Source organism: Gymnoscopelus microlampas (genome assembly GCF_963454915.1).
Source record: "Gymnoscopelus microlampas genome assembly, chromosome: 13".
Lineage (NCBI taxonomy): Eukaryota > Metazoa > Chordata > Actinopteri > Myctophiformes > Myctophidae > Gymnoscopelus > Gymnoscopelus microlampas.
In genome coordinates this window covers 32,959,775-32,979,307 of record NC_139950.1, presented here as the reverse complement: position 1 = coordinate 32,979,307, position 19,533 = coordinate 32,959,775, and the positions used below count along the sequence as shown (strand labels likewise).

Genomic DNA, 19,533 nt, shown 5'->3' with positions numbered 1-19,533 from the left:
GAATCTCAATGACAAATGGTAGATATTTAAGTTCATTTTTGATTCTTTATAGGAAGACATAGGCATGCGCTATAGGGCTTCCCAACTGCAAACAGAGATTTACTTTCACATTTAGAGTAGATATATTTGAGCTGTTTTGCTGATGCTCTCATCCAGAAACACTCACAACAAGAGTCAATAACAAGAGAATAAGCTTTGTTCGTTTCTAGTATGACTGACTGCCCCCTGAATGTAGCTGTTTAGTTTAGTTTTTTGTAGACAATGTCCAATGTACGTGCCCATCATGGTCATCATGGACAGTGTACTCAAGTAGACCCTTTGTGGATTTTTTTGTTTTTGTCGCAATGATTGACGTATGAATTGAATACGAATGCTTGTTTAGTTGTTGGATAAACTGCATGTGACCGTCTCCTCAGGCTATGGGATCTAATCTCTCCGCTCTCCTGGAGATGGGATCCAAAAGTCATGGCACTTGCGTACTGCAAGAGGATGACATAGAGCCAACAAAACATTTTATTTGCTCGTATTTCAGTAATTTAATGTTTAATGTTTAATTAAAAGTTGATTAATGAATGGCCAGAACTAAGGGTAATGCTTTACACAATTTACCAAGAGGAATCCTACCTACCAATCTGACATTTGTTAATTTTATGTGTTTAAAGCAAAATAAAGAAGGCTGATGCATTGTCTGCAATTCAAATGAGCCATTTGTCAACATATGCACAGAACAGATTTATTGATTTTAATTTTTTTCCCCTAATCTTTTTTCCCACACTTTTTATAACCCATTTTTTTCACCCAGTGCCAATTGCCTAAGCATGTAATCCTGGGCTACTCTCCCTCTGCCAGCCTGGGTAGAGCCCTGAACTAATAAGCTCATGCTTCCTTCAATGCATGAGGAGCTTCTTATCACAGTAGTTTCCCCGGTAGGACGTAGCGCGTGGAAGGAACACGTTATTCCAACCAGTAGGGGACCTAGGTACCTACCCTAGGGGACACGAGGGGGGAGAACATGCAAACTCCACACAGAAAGGCCCTTTCACCAACCCCACGTAGGGTATGGGCACTGATGATGCGGAGGAGAGAACACGCCCACAGCGTCCCCTGCGGGAATCAAACCCAGGACCTTCTAGCTGTGAGGCGACAGCGCTACCGACTGCGTCGCCGTGCCCCACTGATTTATTGATTGTAATGCTCAAAGAAATGTTCATATATGACTATGGAACTTGACTATGTTAATGTTGTCTAAATCGCCATTGGAATGCATGCAAGTAGTATTGTGCATTATAAAGGTCTTATAGACATTTATATCAAATTAATTGTTTAACTCGTCATATAAAACTGTCAATTCCAAGACATTTCTGAGTCGGTCACGGCACTAGTTTTTACACCACCAAGTTGTTGTACAGTCCAGTCTCCAAGATATAATACACAAAACAACTTTGCTGGTGGTTTACCTCTTTCCTGCACCCTGCTTCCCTGGTGGGTAAGCATGTCTGGACATAACCGCTGTCTCAAGATATCTTTGTTTACACCGAATCCTGAGCTTATCAGATCTTTGAAAAAGCGAGCGAGGGCAAGACAAAGCACTTTCCAGAAAGGAATCCATTCTGTACAGTATGTGGCATCAATTGCAACAGGGAAAGGGTCGCGAGGGAATGGTGAGTCCTATTACAACACATTAGCTATGATCACTCTGAGGGTAACGCTTCACTGTCTGATGCTCATCAGCAACGTATATACTTTGCAAAACTCGTGTGGGAGTTCGGTTCCTACTCGGTAGTATTTCGCCATACTCCTACATGCCCTGTGGTCTGCATTGCGGCCACTCGCTCACGGCTGCCCGCTTACCAGTAACCTCAGTTCTTTTGGCTTTTAGCCATGCTCCATCCCCACTCATAACATTCATTAGTGGCTCAGCTCTCTTATTCACCAAACAACCGTATACCCAGCCGACATTATTCAAATCCCCTCTGTGTCTAGAAATACTCAAATGTCAAGGCCTGGGGGCCTTTCCGCCTTCCAATTAGAATTAGTGCCCACCCACAGAGCGCTTTTGATTCTGTCAGCCACCCCCGACCCCATCCTCAACATGGAAAAACGGTCAGGAGATATTTGCGAAACTGTGCAGGAACTTTAACAATGGAGGATCTAAGAGAGAGTAGAAAAGTCAAATGTATTTATTTCGAGCTATATTAGTGTTGGACATATACTGTACAGTATATTCCGACCCATATTTATAGAGCTTAGAGAAATTTAATGCGGAGTGTCACAGGTTGGTTATTTATTTTCATGATATGTATTTGCCCAAAGGCGATCCCACAGTCCCCACAGTGTAAGCAAGGTTGAATTAAAATGCTGCATGGTCAAATGGGAACGCGTTGCTGACAACCTCTGAGAGCGAGAGGGAGGCAACAGTTGACTTAATCCAAGATAACGGAGTAACGAGGGAGTGATGGAGAATAGTGTGCACACCAGGAACAAATGCTCAGAGAGACAATGAAATAATGGGAGAGAGGAAAAGCGGAGCTATCAAAAGCAGAGTAGCTGAATTGTCAGCCTGAGTTGACAGAATGCAGTTTTGGACGTCGCTTCGCCAGCTGTTGAAGCAGCCTGCACATGATTATACATTCTTGTCATTAGGGCTGTGCTCAAGTATTCATCATGGCTGTCAACAACAGAGCATGTTTGTGTTAAATCCTGCCACAGCTGTGTGTTGTCAACTGCACACAGTTGTTGTGTGCTGCCTAGGAGCCTATACCGTAGCAGTGTTCTATCTTCTGAGGTGAACTAGCATTGAAACATTGATATACTGTCGTATCACAGTCCAAATTGAACAAAGTTGATCCACATGATCAGCTCTGCAATCAGCAGTTGTAGGTTCCGTTAAGTGCTGTCTGCCATTTCCCTCACACTGGCTTTGGCACCTGTCCTCAGCCCTGCAGGGGAGTGTATTTTGGGAGCTTGTTGTACTTATTTTCTTACTTGCTCAATTACTTTCTTTCTTTCTTGCTCTCTCTCTCTCTCTTTCTCTCTCTCTCATATCATCTATTGTCTCACATTCACCATCTCCCTCTGTCTCTTTCTTCCTGACCGCCCAGGGGCGACAGGGCAGATGCCAGTGTCACCACCAGAGGGCTCCCTCCTCATTGAGACCGGGGGAAAGACAGATGGATAGACGGACACATTACGACAAGGCCACTCAGACACACTGGAGGGGACCCAGCCACACTGTATGTCCAGTTGTGCACGCGCACGCACGCTCGCACACACACACACACACACACACACACACACACACACACACACACACACACACACACACACACACACACACACACACACACACACACACACACACACACACACACACACACACACCAACACTCTCACTCATACGCATGCACTGACACACACACACACACACACACACACACACACACACACACACACACACACACACACACATACACATACACCCCCCCCACACACACACACACACACACACACACGCAAAGTGTGCACTTGGGCAGTGGTTTTGCAACATGGCTGGTGTCCAGAAACAAACGTTTATATCATTGTTGTCGGGCAGAAACCTCGTATCTCCATATGTATTATTTTGTAAATATTATTTAAAACCTTTTTTTCATAAACAAATAGCCTACTTCATCATAAAAGAGTGTTGCACAAAAGTAGTGAAAATAGCAGATCTACAAGCTCATAAAGCGTTGCGATGCGACACGTTGTGAGCTTGTTGATTGGCTATTTTCACTATTTTAAAACATTTTAAAGGGACTACACCATGAATTTTAACTTTTCCTTCTTGTTGTGTTTTTGGTCTCCCCTACCTCTCTTCTATCCCAAAAAATACCCCAGTTTGAACACTCAGGCTTTCACAGCATATCTGGGGTTTTCTGTAAATTGGTCTCAAAACAGACCAAACTGATTTTCACCCAGACGTGACGTCACGTCTGGTAAAATCCCTCCCGTTTGTTCAGTTCCAACTAAAAAAAAAAAAAACTTTTTTCACACAGAACCAGAAGATAACACGCATACAAACTGGCTCAATAGCGCCCCGTGTCAAACAGGACAATGTGGTATTGCAGGTGAAAGTGCTTTATAAGCCAGAGAGAAGTTAGTTGGAATGAGTATATCTGAGGCTTGATTTAGGCTCAAAACGTTAGAGGGACATAAGCAATATGATATTAAATATTAAATATTTTTTTAAATTCATGGTGTAGATCCTTTAAAAATAATAAAAAATGAACAGTTTTGGAGGTTTCCACCCGACAGCAACGATACATTCATACTTTTTTTATAATAAAAGCACTCTATGTAATATTAGAAAGTTGTTATTGAATATCCTCTGTAAATGACTCACTTTTGTCTGTGATTGTTCACATTTCTCCCATTGGCTGATGCTGGACTTGTGTGAAATCGCCAAATGTGTGTGAAGTGTTTCTTCGTCACCCTCCATTACACACCATACCATAGCTGCCTCCCCCTCCCTGACTAGACTCTCTAAGGAATACACTTTATTAGGTGCTTGGTGACATTGTGACTTCATTACAATGCCCTTACACTCAACTAGCAGTTGTTAGACTGGGATTTATGTGTGTGTAAACAAAAGACAGATAGAGAGCTAGACAAAGGCTGACTGACTGACTGACTGACTGACTGACTGACTGACTGACTGACTGAGAAAGTTTGTGAAAAATGGAAAGATGGACAATGTAACATGCCAAACCACAATTGCATGCCATCTGACAGGAGAGGATGTATTTGAAGGCAGGAGAGCCAAAGACATGGTGACTGCTAATGTAACAAGGCTAGGCTGAAAGAGTGTTAATATCCACATGCAGTGCATGCAGACACACACAAGACGATAGGCTAAGAATTGATGGGAAAAAAATACTGGTTGCAAGCGGCTATGAAAAACAAGTAAAAAAGTACGATTGTCCTACTTATTGCATAAAATGGCATCCTAGACTGTATACTGTACATGTAGACACGACCACACAGACCACACACAGGGTTCAAGATGTTTCCTTCTCTGCTTTTCCATCTCTGTCCTATACCTCTCTCCCAGACCTCTCTTTCTTCTTCATCCTCCTATTTCTGTGCATCCAGCTAGGCACAGCTTGTTGCCTTCATTGTGTTTGGGTGGCCATTCACGCATGGACACATAACACAGTATATAATGGTGGCACTGACATTCTCCTTTCACAGCACCATTTAATCACTGCGAAAGGTTAGAAATATTTTCTCTCTTTTTTCCCTTCTTACATTCACAATGATCTGACCAGAATACAGGACAGAGGATTATATCTCTCCCTCTGTTGTTTACGTTTACATGATATCACAGTCCGTCCAGGCTCTCACACTGTGTCATTTCACACCTACACAAAGTGTGTGTTCATACTCACCCAGAGCTTTAGCTTATTTTTCCTCCCCAATGTAGTCGTTATGTCGATCCCCTCGTGTGTATAGTCCCTGTTATTGCCAACCCCTACTGTTGGTCTGGAGATGGTGTACTGTAGACAACCACATGTTGTCTACAACAAGTGACTTTGGTGACAAAGCGACTTTGGGTACTTAGAAAAGCGCTATATAAATCTGAGCTATTATTATTATTATTATTATTATGTCTCCTACACACGGGGTTCCCAGCCTCTTTTTTTCACCCGACAGTCAGGAGTTTCACTGGGAGGGCGTAACGGGAATGGAGGAACATTGCTATCCGCCCCAGTTCCGCTTCCTGCTAAACAGGCACCCCGAACCAACCTGTAGGAGTCGCTAGACAGAGATCGCCCTCCCCTGCTGGCATCCCACCCGGAAAATACGAACAATTGTGTTTGTCTGAGCGCCTGACCAAGCTGCAGGCACTGCGGAGGAATCCTACACCATTATTGTCAGACTATTGTTTATTTGTGCTCTGCGTTGCCCCATTTCTTTCTTTCTTCATTTATTTTTTGCTTTGAATCGATTTCTTTCCATTTTTCTCACTCCCCAGGCTTCCTTTCGTGTCATTTTCCTTCCCTTTTTTTCATTCAATCTATCTCTCCTTCTCTTGTCTGACAGTTCAAAGGGTTGTAGTATCACATGCTTTGGCAATAGGCTGTCCTTTGATGTTAGCTTCCAGTGCTGCCAACCCACTTTGCGGCCCCCATTGCCGAAGTTAATCACAAATATAGGTATCATAATGCCAGTGGGATTTTTGGTGGAACCGTTGACAATAGGTTGGCAGGATCGGTTGAGTGTCTGGCTTGGGAATGGGAGGCGTGGCATCTGTCTTCAGGCAGAGATGTAACTGGTCCTAATAATGGGGACCTGATGGATTTCTGTACATGATACTTATCTGTTAATGAGCATGAGCTTTGGAGACTGTGGTGGACCTGCAGTCTGTACCGTACTGTACTTGAACCCCTATTGTTCAGAAATAAATCCCACTGCTGCTGAGTGATCTTGGCTCACTTAAGTCTCATGCGGGAAGGACTTCATTATTATTAAAATAAATGGGAAGAGTTGCAATTATTGGACCAATATTTCGTAGACTTTGTCAGGATCTCAGCAACAGAGTACGCAGACACAATCGCTTGAAATCTGAATCCAATTACTACTGATTGGAACAGTCCCAATATAATTAATATCCAGAATTCACAGACACGTTTTGAGTTTGTAGATCTGCTATTTCCGCCAAATGTTTTTTGTTCTTGTTATTGTCTGAAGGATTGGCAGGAATTATGGCCATTATAGATCTCATGAAAACGAGTGAATGTTATGATATAAAGCCCATTTTCTCACAAGTTTAAACATGAACCTTTATTGGTTATAACAGTAAAATAATCTATACCTTCATCATAGGGTATGAACCTACATGATAAGGCTGTAGTTACTGATACTATGATTTTCAATGGCCAGTAAGGCACAGTGGTGCCTTACTGGCCAGGTCTATTGTTTCTCCTGGGTCTGCACCTTGTACCTGCCTTTATGCGGTACTTCTGCGCTTTTGTGAGTGCAATGTACATGTGCATGGGTCTGTCCATGTTGTACACACACACACACACACACACACACACACACACACACACACACACACACACACACACACACACCGCTGTTCTATGAGTTCAGGGATGGACTGCGTCGATGGTGGTATGACTGAACAATGGGAGTGTGAACGGGCTGGGGAGCAAACCTCGTTAATAGCCCCGATAAACAAACAAGCAGGCGGGTGGCAGCAGGGAAACAATCATACTACAATAGGCAGCGTTCATCGGCGGCAGACAGAAGGGATAATTACCGCTACCTTCCCACTTGCTGTCTGCCTCCACTTTAGATCCTCTCCTCCCTACGGTTCCCACACAAAACACAGCAAAATCCTCAGTGTTCATTAAACCCAAGTGTGTGTCAAACTGCAATCATTCATCAGTCATTTTGACAACCTGAGTTACCCTGAACACAACACAACACACACACACACACACACACACACACACACACACACACACACACACACACACACACACACACACACACACACACACACACACACACACACACACACACACACACACACACACACACACACACCTCTTTCCTCCTCTGCTCTTTGCTTCTCTCTATTATTTCCCGCATTCTTTCTATTAATCTAGCTTTCTTTATTTTTCCTCTCTTCCTTTGTTTTTTCTTTCTGTCCTTTGTTTCATTCCGTTATGACGTTGTCCTTTCCGTCTTGGTGTTGTTGATTTTAGCTTTCACTTTCCTCCTCCTCGCTCCTTGTTACCTCAGTCATAATTAGAGCCTTTTCACTGTCACCCTGTCCTGTTTTTCATCTGGAAAGAGAGAGAGAGAAGGAGAATGAAAGACGCAAATGAAAAGAGAGAGAGAGACAGATAATGGCAACAGGGAGGGAAGGCAGAAAGAGACTGCTAGATGTAGAGAGGGCAATACACTGGAAGAAGCGATGTCTTTGACATTACAGAGAACATGAAAGAGGAAATGGAGGTTTGTGTGTGGGAGAGAGACACAGACAGCAAGTGAGGGATGGTAGAGCTGAGTGTAGTGGTGATCAGCGTTAAGCAGTGGGATGATGAGAGGTTTTCTGTCCTACACGGTAAAATCCTGAGTGTTCCTTTAACTCGGAGAGTATAAAAATTTACCCGTACTGTAAATTGCATAACATTTCAAGATTTAACTGTGTACGTATTGAAGAAGAAGATTACCTTCATTAATCCCCATGGAGAAATTCCTTGACTTTACCCCTCCAGTCACATCCCATTTGCCTTTGCCCCTGCATTTTACACACACACACACACACACACACACACACACACACACACACACACACACATTCAGACGCACGCCATTGCAGATACTCTACTCTCACGTTCAACTTTATCGTCTTGGACAGGTGAGAACTTAATTGCCAGAGCCAGTGGAGTGAAACACTGTGGCCAGACTTAAGTTGTACTCCGTGGCATTATCTCCAGCCAGCCGCAGGAAGCTCTGTGTAGTAGATTAGAGCGAATTTAAGCAGATAAAGGCAGTGACAAGGCCAGGCGTGTTGTCTGATAGCGTCATCCTCGTACGAGCTGCTGCTGTCGGGTGAAAAGCTTCCAAAAAAAAAAGTTAACTTTTCAGAAGCTGTGTGCAAAGGTTGAAGGTAAGCCGTCTTGCTTTGACGTCACGCCAGTTTTTTTCCCCCCTTTTCTCGTTTTTCTTAATAACTGTCCCACAGGGGTTGTATTTCACTGCACTCTGGAATGGTCTGGGAGGACCAACTGACATGGATGTCGCTTTGTCATCAGATTAATGGCCGTGCAGGGGATCGCAAATTTTCTTTTCTGCAAGTAAAGGGACATATAAACTTTCAGTTTGAGGAAAAAGACATTAAACACAAAGATTGGAGTGAAGATTCTCAGTGCCAAGGTATTGATGCCGTGGTGGGGGGGGGGCGGGTTGTTGAAGAAGATGCATGCTGGGACACAGTAACCCAGGTTTTTCATGCTGAAAGAACACAATGCTCAGGAAGTTAATGACCACCATAAAAACATGAATGGTTCCAATCTGAGAGCTTATTCATAATTTAACAGTCCCTTCATTGCCTTGAAGCAAGTCATTAGTCAATGATTTTGGTTAGCTAATACCATCTGGTGTTAAATTAGTGTTATTAGTTTTTATTTCATATCTTCAATATCCTAAAATTTCTCATGGGACATAATCTCAACCCCCTCTCCCCATTTTTTATAGAGAAACAATTGTTAAAGCCCCTCTTTAAAATACATGCACCTATAGGCATAAATCTATTGTATATTGAGATTGAACGCCCCCCAGATCTGACGAGAATGAAGATGCAACCACAGCTGCATTGCCTCATCGTCACCCTGTCATGTACAGTACCTTCACTTCTACATTTGCGGGACATCAGTATTCTTTCTAATCTGTCCCAGTTCAACAGCCACTGGCCCACTGTGTGAAGTGCGGTCAGGTCTTTAATTTTGACCAAAGAGCCGTTACACGAACTGTGTGAGTGTGTGGGTGGAGGGAGCAGTCGAGTGGTGTGGAGGACGTAAAAAGCAAACCGCAGGAAGCCTCTGCTGCTGATAGTAGTTATTGCCAGAATCAAAGAGTTAGCCCCGCGATGCTGTTCTCATCATCTGAGCTCTCTCCTTTCGGAAAACTTCCGCTGAGACCCCCGCTGATACTCATGTTGTTCAAGAAAAGATGTAGAAGGGGGTCGATACACTCTACACAACCCCCACCTCCACCTGACGCAATGGGAGGCCTTTGTAATAGGCTGGTCCCTTACCTCCCCTCTCTTCTTTCTTGCTTTCTCTCTCCTCTTTCTATCTTTAACCCTCATTCTATCTCACTCCCTCTCCCAGGTTTCGTGCATCCCGCACTGGTGTGAGATATTTGATCCAATTTGATGTAGGAGGAAGCCCCCCACTATAATAGCCAAAGGAAGGGAGATTAATGGATGATGAGGTGTTGGGTCTGTGTTAGCTCAACGTGATGCCCCCCCTTACGGCTTTAAACACCCACTCTGGCTTCACACAGGCTCAAGCTGAAACAGGATTTCGCTATTGTGTCAGTGTCTCTTATCTCAAATAATGTAATAATGTTTGTGCGCGCACATGCAGGTACATGTGCACAGAGTTGTTGGACTATAGACACCCAGCCATCTGTGGTCTCTTGGAAACTGTCAACATGCGGAATGCAAGCTGACGGAACATAATGTTTTGTCCTGCTTTCAAGGGGGCAGAAGGCATGATTTGGCAGCTTGAAAGACTTGAGGACTTAAGAGACAGACTGCTATCTTGTTGAAACCACATACAATGAATGTCTACTTAACATATTTCAACTGTCAATCTTTCCTGTTCTTCTGACATTCTTTAGGTTTCACTAGATTTGTATACCTATGTTAGATATAGAGAATCACTAGTATAATCCACAATGGGGACTGCCTACAAAAGGTAGCTTGGTAAAGGTGAGACACATTGCACTTCTAAAAGCTACTTGGCCCTAGAGGCGTGCTCCTAATGCATCAGGTTGTAGTTTTTGACATGACCTTGCATTTTGGCCAGAGGAAAGGTCATGGGGTTACTCAAAGGCACTCAGCAAGTTCCATGAGATATATTACGTGCAAATGGAGATGATGGCCTAAGGGAAAGAGGAAAGGCCATGGGGTCATAAGAATCTATAGGGGGTGCTTTAGTCCTTTCTGTAGGGTTCGAATCTGACTCGAGGCTCTTTGCTGAATGTCTTCCCCCCCCTCTCTCCTGCCTTTCCTGTCTCTCAGTCTGTCATCAGAAATAAAGGAGGGTAAAAAACATGAAGATATGGGAGAATGGAGGTGCACAGCCATGGTAATCGAAACAATAGTTTTTTAGATACCTTGTTTGAGAGTTAAGTGGATGTAGGGACCGACATTGCATCCTTAGAGCCTAGTGGGTATTAAAAAAGTAGAACTGTGACGGACATAATAAAATACGCTAACAAACAAATCTACGGCGTAACAGCACTCTGTCTCTCTGCTGCTTCTTTTTAGAGTACCATTAGACCAAAGCGATGTGTGAATCCGACAACCGTGGATAAGGGGAGGTAATGGCAGACACAGATACTCAGATGGACTGATCACAGTGTTGCCGGTAGCTCTGTACTGTGGGATTGGAAATGCAATCAGCAGTTGTAGGTTCCGTTAAGTGCTGTCTGCCATTTCCCTCTCACTGGCATCGGCACCTGTCCTCAGCCCTGCAGGGGATTGTATTTTGGCTGGGATGGCACCTGCTTACTGAACTTAATTCTTATTTGCTTTTTTATTTCCTTTCTTTCTTTCTTTCTTTCTTTCTTTCTTTCTTTGACCATAATCCTCTGTAGCTTCTTAATATTCTGATGTGGTCGTAAAAACACGTCACCATTGTGTGTGTGTGTGTGTCCTTCATGCTTGGGTGACTGTATTTACTACTCACAGCTTAATACTAGTGATGTGATAGGGAATGTGTTGGGGAGTGTGCTTGAGAGGCAGAGTGCAGATACACACTTTACAATATTTACAAGTGTGCGCATTGGTATGTCAATGACAGACTTCAATCGTAGATTCCTGTGCAAAATCATTGAACCCAGGTTTTGGAATAAAAACAGTGCAACAAACATTACAAACAACAAGGTTGATGGGTTCGACAGTGTTGTTTTATTGTGTGTATGTTTCCTTGAGTCTGCATTTGCGTGTCTGTGTGTGTTTGTACTTAACACCTTACATGCATGGATATTTGTGTTCTAGCCTGTGACTATATGTGCGCGTCTCTAATGTTATACATTGTGTGTCTAATATGTGTGAGCTCTCTCGCGTGTGTCTGCGGCATGTCATGCCAATTGTCGTTTGTCTCTTTTTCTCTGTGCAGGGTGTGCTGGCAGCCCCCCTGCTATCCCCGTGGCAGGCTCAGTACCAGGGCTCACCCCGTACCAGCATGCCCCAGCGCAGACAGAGTGAGTCACTAACAATTATTCTCCACCATCCCCCCTCTTCTATACTATAACACTTCTTTTTATTACCCTGTATCTGTTAAGACTTAATTGCTGTTCTTCCCTGATTGGCCAACCCGACCCATCAAATTAACTTATTGGCTGAGCTTTGAACTTTGTGCCGCTTAGCCATTTTAGCCAATATAAGTGGCAGCATGTATGAACGGAAGAAATGGTACAAGATCTGTGCTCATGGGTGAAGGAAGCCGCAGCGGACGAAAGCGGCGGCGCGAAGCAAAACACGATGCGAGTGGAGCTGACAACGGTTACGAGTACGTCAGATAACGGGATTATTAACCGGTGGGGCGTGTATTTCCGCCTTGCATGGCCCCCGAGTGGGCTGGTATAAAGATTGATAAATGGATAGATTGATGGATAGATAGATATTACATACGTCATTAAGCTGCTTCTTACTTCTGCTGCTGAGAGAATAGTACACCTGTCCATTACATGTCATGTCAGGTCTATGCATCATCTTGATGTTAAGTATGTAACATATTTCGCTGCGTCTGTAGTTTGACCAGCTATCACTTTATTGAGAAAGACAGGCCCGTGGAAACAGTGACAGCACAATCAACGCCTCAGCAATCTCACCAAGACCCACAGCCATTTAGAGCGCCTTTGTGTTCCTTTCCGCTGATGGGCAAGGCTGGCGGCGGGAATGCAAGTAACGAGAAAGAGAATGGGTAAATACACTGTAGTCAAAGTGAGAGGAGAAAAAGTGAGAGGCTCAGAGTGATGGGTAGAGAAAACGATGGGAAGAGTGCATGCTGTAGCACTTTGATCCATATCAGTGGGGTTCGACATGGAATCAGGCACTGTGGCGCGGGGACAGGGACGCGTTTCCACATCAAGTATGTATAACACAGATGTTCCCACTGATTTTTGACAACAACATGTCTGCAGCCCCACTGTGTGCTGCCACTGTGTGAGAGAAAGAGAGAGAGAAAGAAAGAGAGAGAGGCAGGCAGGCAGGGTGGGAGAAGAGAGGTGTACATAGACTTAAGATGAAAAAGCAATGGAAGTGGAAAAATAAATTCCCTCAGTTTTATAGAACGAAAAAAACAATTTGGACTATTATGCGTAAGGTTGTAATTTAATCGAAACATAAAATAAAACAGCTAGGGGGTTCTTGCCAGTTGGATGGGATTGTATTATGAAAGACATAATTTGCTTTGGTTTTGTTTTTAAAGCTATTGTGTTATTCATGCCTGTATGCACGGGTTGTTTGATAAGGCTGGATTCAGGATTGGCCTGTCCAACTTCTCTATGTGTCTCTCTACCACTCTTTCCCATGCTTCACCCTCCCCCCTCTCTCTCTCTCTCTCTCACTCTCTGTCTGTCTGCCTTTATCCTTCTCTCACTCCCACTTTCTCTCTACCTCACCTGCCTCTTCTTCTTCTGTGTAAACGTGTCTCTCGTGCTCTCTCTCCTCTCCCTCTGCCTCCCCATGCATAATGCCTGTGGCAAGGAGTGGAGACCCTAGTACAGTACTTCACTGACAGAGCGTGGTACAGTAACCCTTTCTTTAACATGCCACCTCCCCATACCCCCTCACCGCCACACCCCAACACCACTTGCATGCTGGGGTGGGGGCTGGCATGATGTGATGTGGAGCTAGCATGTACATGTCCATTTGCATGCTTTGCACTGGGTGTGCTGTTGGCTTGTTGCTGTGGTGGGGGTGTTATTGAGTTTGTGACCTTGTGTAACTGCACTCGCTGTTTTGCTTCGAGTGAGTCTACTCTTCCTGTGGAAGACAGTATAAGGTCACCGCCATGTTTTATTTTTTGTTATTTGTCTTTCTTTGTTGCCTGTTTGGTTGCTGTGACCTCGCCTAAGCCCTCATATATTTCATCCATTTACCTTTTTTTCCACAGTTTGTGAGGTTTTGAAAAATAGGTCTGAGATTGTTGTTGTTGCACCGGTGTTCGTAGTGTATGTATGCATTTTTTGTTTGTTTTGTTGTTTTTTTCCCTTAGTTTGGTTCCATTCGTTTTTTTGTGCCGTAGTTATTTTCAGTTTTCACCGGTCGCTATTTTTTTGTTGTTCCATGCTATCAAACAAAGAGTTTATGAATTGCCGTGCATGCACTGATATATTCCTTATTAAACATATTTTCATTCACAGGGCAGGTGGTATATCACCCTAGGTGTTTGCACTTTACGAACAACTCAGCGGAATTGCATCGGAAGGCATAAAGTTTACGAATGACCCCCTGTTATTGTATCTGAAAGCATATTACCGGCGCCCTGAGCTATGGCCTTCATTCTAACTCTGCCATCACGAGCAGTTTAGCACGGCGAGCAGACAAATGTGAGCAATCTCAGCGCTCCGCCCTCGCCCCCTCTGGCTCTATCCATGGCGGTTAAATTCACTCGCAATCGAAATTACCATTTCCACAACAGACGATATAAGATAATGCTATAAAGTCTAAACTAGCACCCAAATGGATGTGGCACTACACTGCCACTCTTATCTGTGTATGTAAACTTGTATGCTATAATCCTGGATACTAAATGACGGTAATTTTCTCTCTTAACCAGGCTCTTTCCTAAAGGTATTGTTTGCAAAATATGTGCTACTGTATAATTACCATTGCGTTTCTATTCTGTGAGTCAGGCTGTGGAAGAAATGTATTATGATGGCCTCTGACACTTTCCTGATGCCTTGGCATCTCTGTGTTTGTTGATTAGACTGATAGTTTGGAGCGAGTGTGATGTCTCTAGTTGGTGAACTGAGACATCAAAAAAGGCCTAAACAATTGTTGCGTGTGTTACCCACACCTTCAGCAACGAGTCTCTGAGGACAGGACAGTACACATTGCACCATGTGACTCAATAGACACACCATCAAACAACCTCATAAACCACAGGAGTCACTGGCATGCATATCACCTACAATGTACTGTATTAAAAATTCATACCGATGCGTTCACTGTGAAAAGCTGTTTAAAAATTACTCTTATAGCCTTGGGCTTTTCAATTAGTACAGTTTCTGCAAGGAACTGCTTTGTTCAAAAGCTACTGTAGATGTAATACCAATACAGTACACAGTAAAATCCTCTGTGTTAATTTAACTCTGAGAATGTTCAAATGTAACCAAATGTTTGAATTAACACTGATGACTTTACAGTGTATACATTGCTGCAGATATGATGTTTATGCTGATTCCCTGAAAATTATCCTGCAAAATTCTCCTCTGTCACCATTTTCCATCTCCTTCATGTAATTCTCTGTGGAACTCTGCATTACTGAGAAATCACAATATTCAGAGCTTGGGGACAAATGATTCTCTATGGTTTTTGGCTATGAAAGACAAAAGCTGTTCCCCCTATCACAGATGGAGCGGTCATATTGTTGATCTTATTGGGATGATAGATTTTAGAGCTATATTTCAGTGATGTATCCTTTTGAAGTCTTTTCATAATTTGTAATGTAATCTATGTGCTCACAGCGCTTTGGCACAGACTTTATTTAGCTGCATGTTGTGGCCCTGCCACCCTCATGGCAAAACGCTAGAATGTCTCTGAAGATGCCCAGTGAGAAATTAAAACCAAGACTTTGGGAAGGGTTACGGTGATTGGCTGGTGAGTGCAGTGTGGTGGTGTGGAGCCAGCAGATGGCGCTATGGTCTTGGTCATCCACAACCACTCCCTCATACTACATGGTATTGACAGCACTAACGGAGAGTAGCTAAAACCTGTTAAAATACACATCCTATTTCTTTCTTTTTTTACACAGTCAGTCAGTCTTAATTCTTATTATGTATTCCAGTCTTTTCCAGAATCTTGTCATGTTCGTTTCCTCGGTATCTAGACTTTGTGGCTTGTACGCACCTGTATGCGTGCATAGCCTTTGAAGTAGCCTTTGACTCGTTCCAATGGAAGTCAAAGCTGTAACCCTAGAGCTGTGCTCCACCTGCTGAGTAACACAGGAGATTACTAGCTACACAAAATGTAAGCCAACCATTTTGCTCCAATATTATACTGGAAACGTCTACAGAAATCCCATCCATGGCAAACTACATGTTGAGCTAGCTTCAATAGATAGTGCATACATATATAATTGTTCCCCTTTCTTTTATTATGTGCTGCTTTGGATACGATCCTTAATATAAGATGGCAGGTAGCCAGCTTATACCCAACTAGAGCTAGTTAGCACATGCATCTGTGTCAGGAGCAAAGATTAAAGTAATAGTCCATAGCATATGGAGCTACATTATGTTCCAGACTGGCTGGATACCACCAGCCATGCTGAACTGGTTAATGTGAAAAACATGTTGGTTAAGTCTCCTGTGATACACTGTATCACGCATGCACAATGCACAGTACGTGGTAGCTATTGCAAATTACTTTTAAATTATTACTTTTGAGGGTGGGTGAGGGTTTCGAGCAGCCATGCAGAAAGCAAGTACTACCCCTACAATATGCACTCAAGTACTCATGCATGTACACAGATATTGCCAATACATTAAATGTTCTGTATCTTGTTACAAAATAGAAAAGCCCCCAAAACAAATAAACTACCATTGTCAAAAATCTGTGTAATATATACGGTTACTATGTATTTTGTACTTTCAAAATATAGACAATACATTTGCAAGAGCAGTATACAGGACTAAAACACAAACATTGCTATTTATTTTCTTCTCTCAAGACATCTCTATCTGCACATGAATAGCAGTATAACCTGTAGTGATGTTAAACCAATAGAATCTGCTCCACATTCCTGAACAAAGCTAAACAAAATAATATTTGTTGCATAAAGGTCACATGAAAAGATGACAAACTCTTTGCAGACATGGTAATCTGGCTAAATTGAGTAAGAACTTCCTCAGAGAACAATATGTGGAACGAAGATAAAGACTTCCTAAAAAATAATATTTGTTGCATGAAATTCAAGCTCAAAGAAATTCAATGAGCTTGCTGGTACTGAAATGATCAGCATCAATTAAATACTACTAGTACTACTAAGCTCTTTGGAGGAAATTTTAATTATGATGTATGGTTATCTTTGTAAATTATTATTATTATTATTACTATGTATTTTTTTTTAACCTAAAGTATTTAGTGTATTTTGAAAATACTTAAAAGATGGAGGTCGCTCGATGCAAATTTTGAAGGATGAACCAACATTTCAACAGAATCGTCTTCCTCAGGGTATTTTGAAAATAAATACAGAAATACTGTTCTCAGAAGTATGTTTTCAGGCTTGTCAAATACCAATTACAGTATGGCAGTATTTAATACACAGTCAATATTATTTTATTTAACCTTTATTTAACCAGGTTTGACCCATTGAGATCACAGATCTCTTTTACGAGACAAAGTTCAACAATAAATCCATGCACGAGCGCACACACACACACGCACATGCACATGCACATGCACACACAGTAGGCCATCATATGTACAGTAGCAGTAGCTGTAGTCCTTCACAGTTAATGGCTGACTGTACCACCAACCTGCCCCAGAGGCAGCAGACTTGTCTTTGAGGTCCCTGTAAAGCAGTGACCAACATCTAAGACCCAGAACCCAGACACGCAGCCAGCCAGGTTATCACTGCCTGACTGTCCGCACCTCTCATTCGGGGTAGGTAGGTTTTGACTGGCAGTCTTGGCTGCCAATGCTATGAAAGGAAAAAAATACTGTAAGTCAAATCAAAGACTGAATCTTAAGTTCTGTTTTTGATTTACTTTTTTTCCATTCCAAACTCAAAGGCCTGGTTTTCACGCGGATCAAAGACACTGAAAAAAGGGAAAAACCAACCATTTCTGGGACATGATAAATAGCAGCTCCAGCTCTATCTTCATCATACTTAGATTTTATTTTGTACAGCTTTTTATTTTGAAGAAACACATTTTGGGGGAAATAGGATTGACATGTATTTATTTTTTCTGTCCACAGCCTCAAATACTACAGCCTTCCAGCACCTGCCTCACAGAGCACCTGCGCCAGGAAAAACTAGTAAAAACTCCCCCCACCGAGGTCCACAGTGACCCCACAAGAAGCAGCGGTAGAGAGGGCGGAGCCAACATAGACTTTGGCCAGCCAACTGTAGGCACCATGATGGATACCTCACGCCTGGCAGGCCCTCCGGCCCCAAACCCAGATGAAATTAGCCTCCTCATGAGCGCCCACCTCTGCCTCCATGACTACTGGGGCCCAGAGGCGCCACAGGGGGCCACTGCCAGGCACCGCCCAACCTCAGCTGCTCAGTCTGGGTCCAAGCCTAGTCCCCCGACCGAGATGGGGCTGGTCTCTGGCGCTTCCGAAGCAGTCGCATCTGCTTGCCCCCGTGTGCTGCAAGCCCCCCGCCTCCACAGGCGAGTGTCGGTGCCAGCGCTACCACGGGGGGGCACCAGTGGCTCTGTCCCTCGTAAAGCGGGGGGCTGCTCTGCGCCACCGGCTAACCTCAGGACCAAGCAGCTGCCCCCTCCCTCCAGAGGCCTGCCTTGCTTCGCTGCAGGGCCTCTGGGCTCTTCGCTCCCTCAGCCCCGCACGGCGTCAGGGCTCTGGAAGGATCCGGGGAGCACCAACACCACAGCCACCAACCTAAGCCTGGAGGAGGAGTTTGACCCCAGGGCAACCAGGGCCTTGTCCACCCCCAGTCTCTCACGCCTCCCCAAGCCAAAGATCATCTAAGGAGCTGCCCAAGTTCATTCATTCACAACATGAGACTGAGATCTCAGCCATGGTTCCCCTTCCGGCCCCAGACATAATAAGTATGTGTGGTCTTTGTTTGTCCCATACGAACATACACTGTGTGAAGGTCACACATTCATGTGGTCACACTTCAGGGACTGCCTGTGTTAGTGGCACTGACATTGTCTAGGTCTGAAAAGCCCTGCTTCACGGATCACAAAGCAATATGTAGCGCGGCCTCGTCTTAACCAGAATTCAGAATGGTACACTTTAATTCCACACGGTCTGCTAAAATAGTCCCAGCAGGTTATGAGTGAAATGAACAGAGGATGATTTCCTGCTGGGAAAATCAGACAGATAAAATGTCCAGTTTATTTGCTTTGCACATTTGACACGCACATTATTGTTGTTCATCGTGAAACATGGGGTGTTACTATTCAATTTGTCACCTTTCTTTTGCACATACTATATATATATATATATATATATATATATATATATATATATATATATATATATATATATATATATATATATATATATATATATATATATATATATATATATATATATATATATATATATATATATATATATATATATGCATTTCCCTGAAGGTATTACCAGTTTATTTACACTTGAAACTGCAGATGTCAAGTCCAGTTTCCCTCACAAGTGCAGAGGTTACAGGTATGTGAGCTTTGTAATAGAGCGCCTGAGGAGAAAAATGAAACCAAAAATCAGTTTTTGGAGAGAGCGAGAGAGAAAAAGGAAGAGGGAGAATAAAAGTGACAGAATGCAGAAAAAGTTATTTTTCTGTGTAGCCTTCCTATTCAGAGAGAGAAAAGAATGTGCTTATG

The 19,533-nt window shown here is 43.3% G+C and overlaps 1 protein-coding gene across 4 annotated transcripts in view; it reads left to right on the top strand.

Moving 5' to 3' along the window:
• ccser2a (coiled-coil serine-rich protein 2a) overlaps nucleotides 1-19,160 on the top strand; it is a 75,187-nt gene extending 56,027 nt beyond the window's left edge. For 3 of the 4 annotated variants that reach the window (XM_084076763.1, XM_084076764.1, XM_084076765.1), the window contains exons 9-10: nucleotides 3,102-3,233; nucleotides 17,936-19,160. In XM_084076763.1, coding sequence (XP_083932889.1) covers nucleotides 3,102-3,233; nucleotides 17,936-18,673 — 870 coding nt within the window. In that variant the 3' untranslated portion in view covers nucleotides 18,674-19,160. Of the gene's footprint in view, nucleotides 1-3,101; nucleotides 3,234-11,906; nucleotides 11,992-17,935 lie in introns of all 4 variants that reach the window. The other variant, XM_084076766.1, reaches the window with a different exon arrangement.
• Nucleotides 19,161-19,533: the final 373 nt, after the last annotated feature.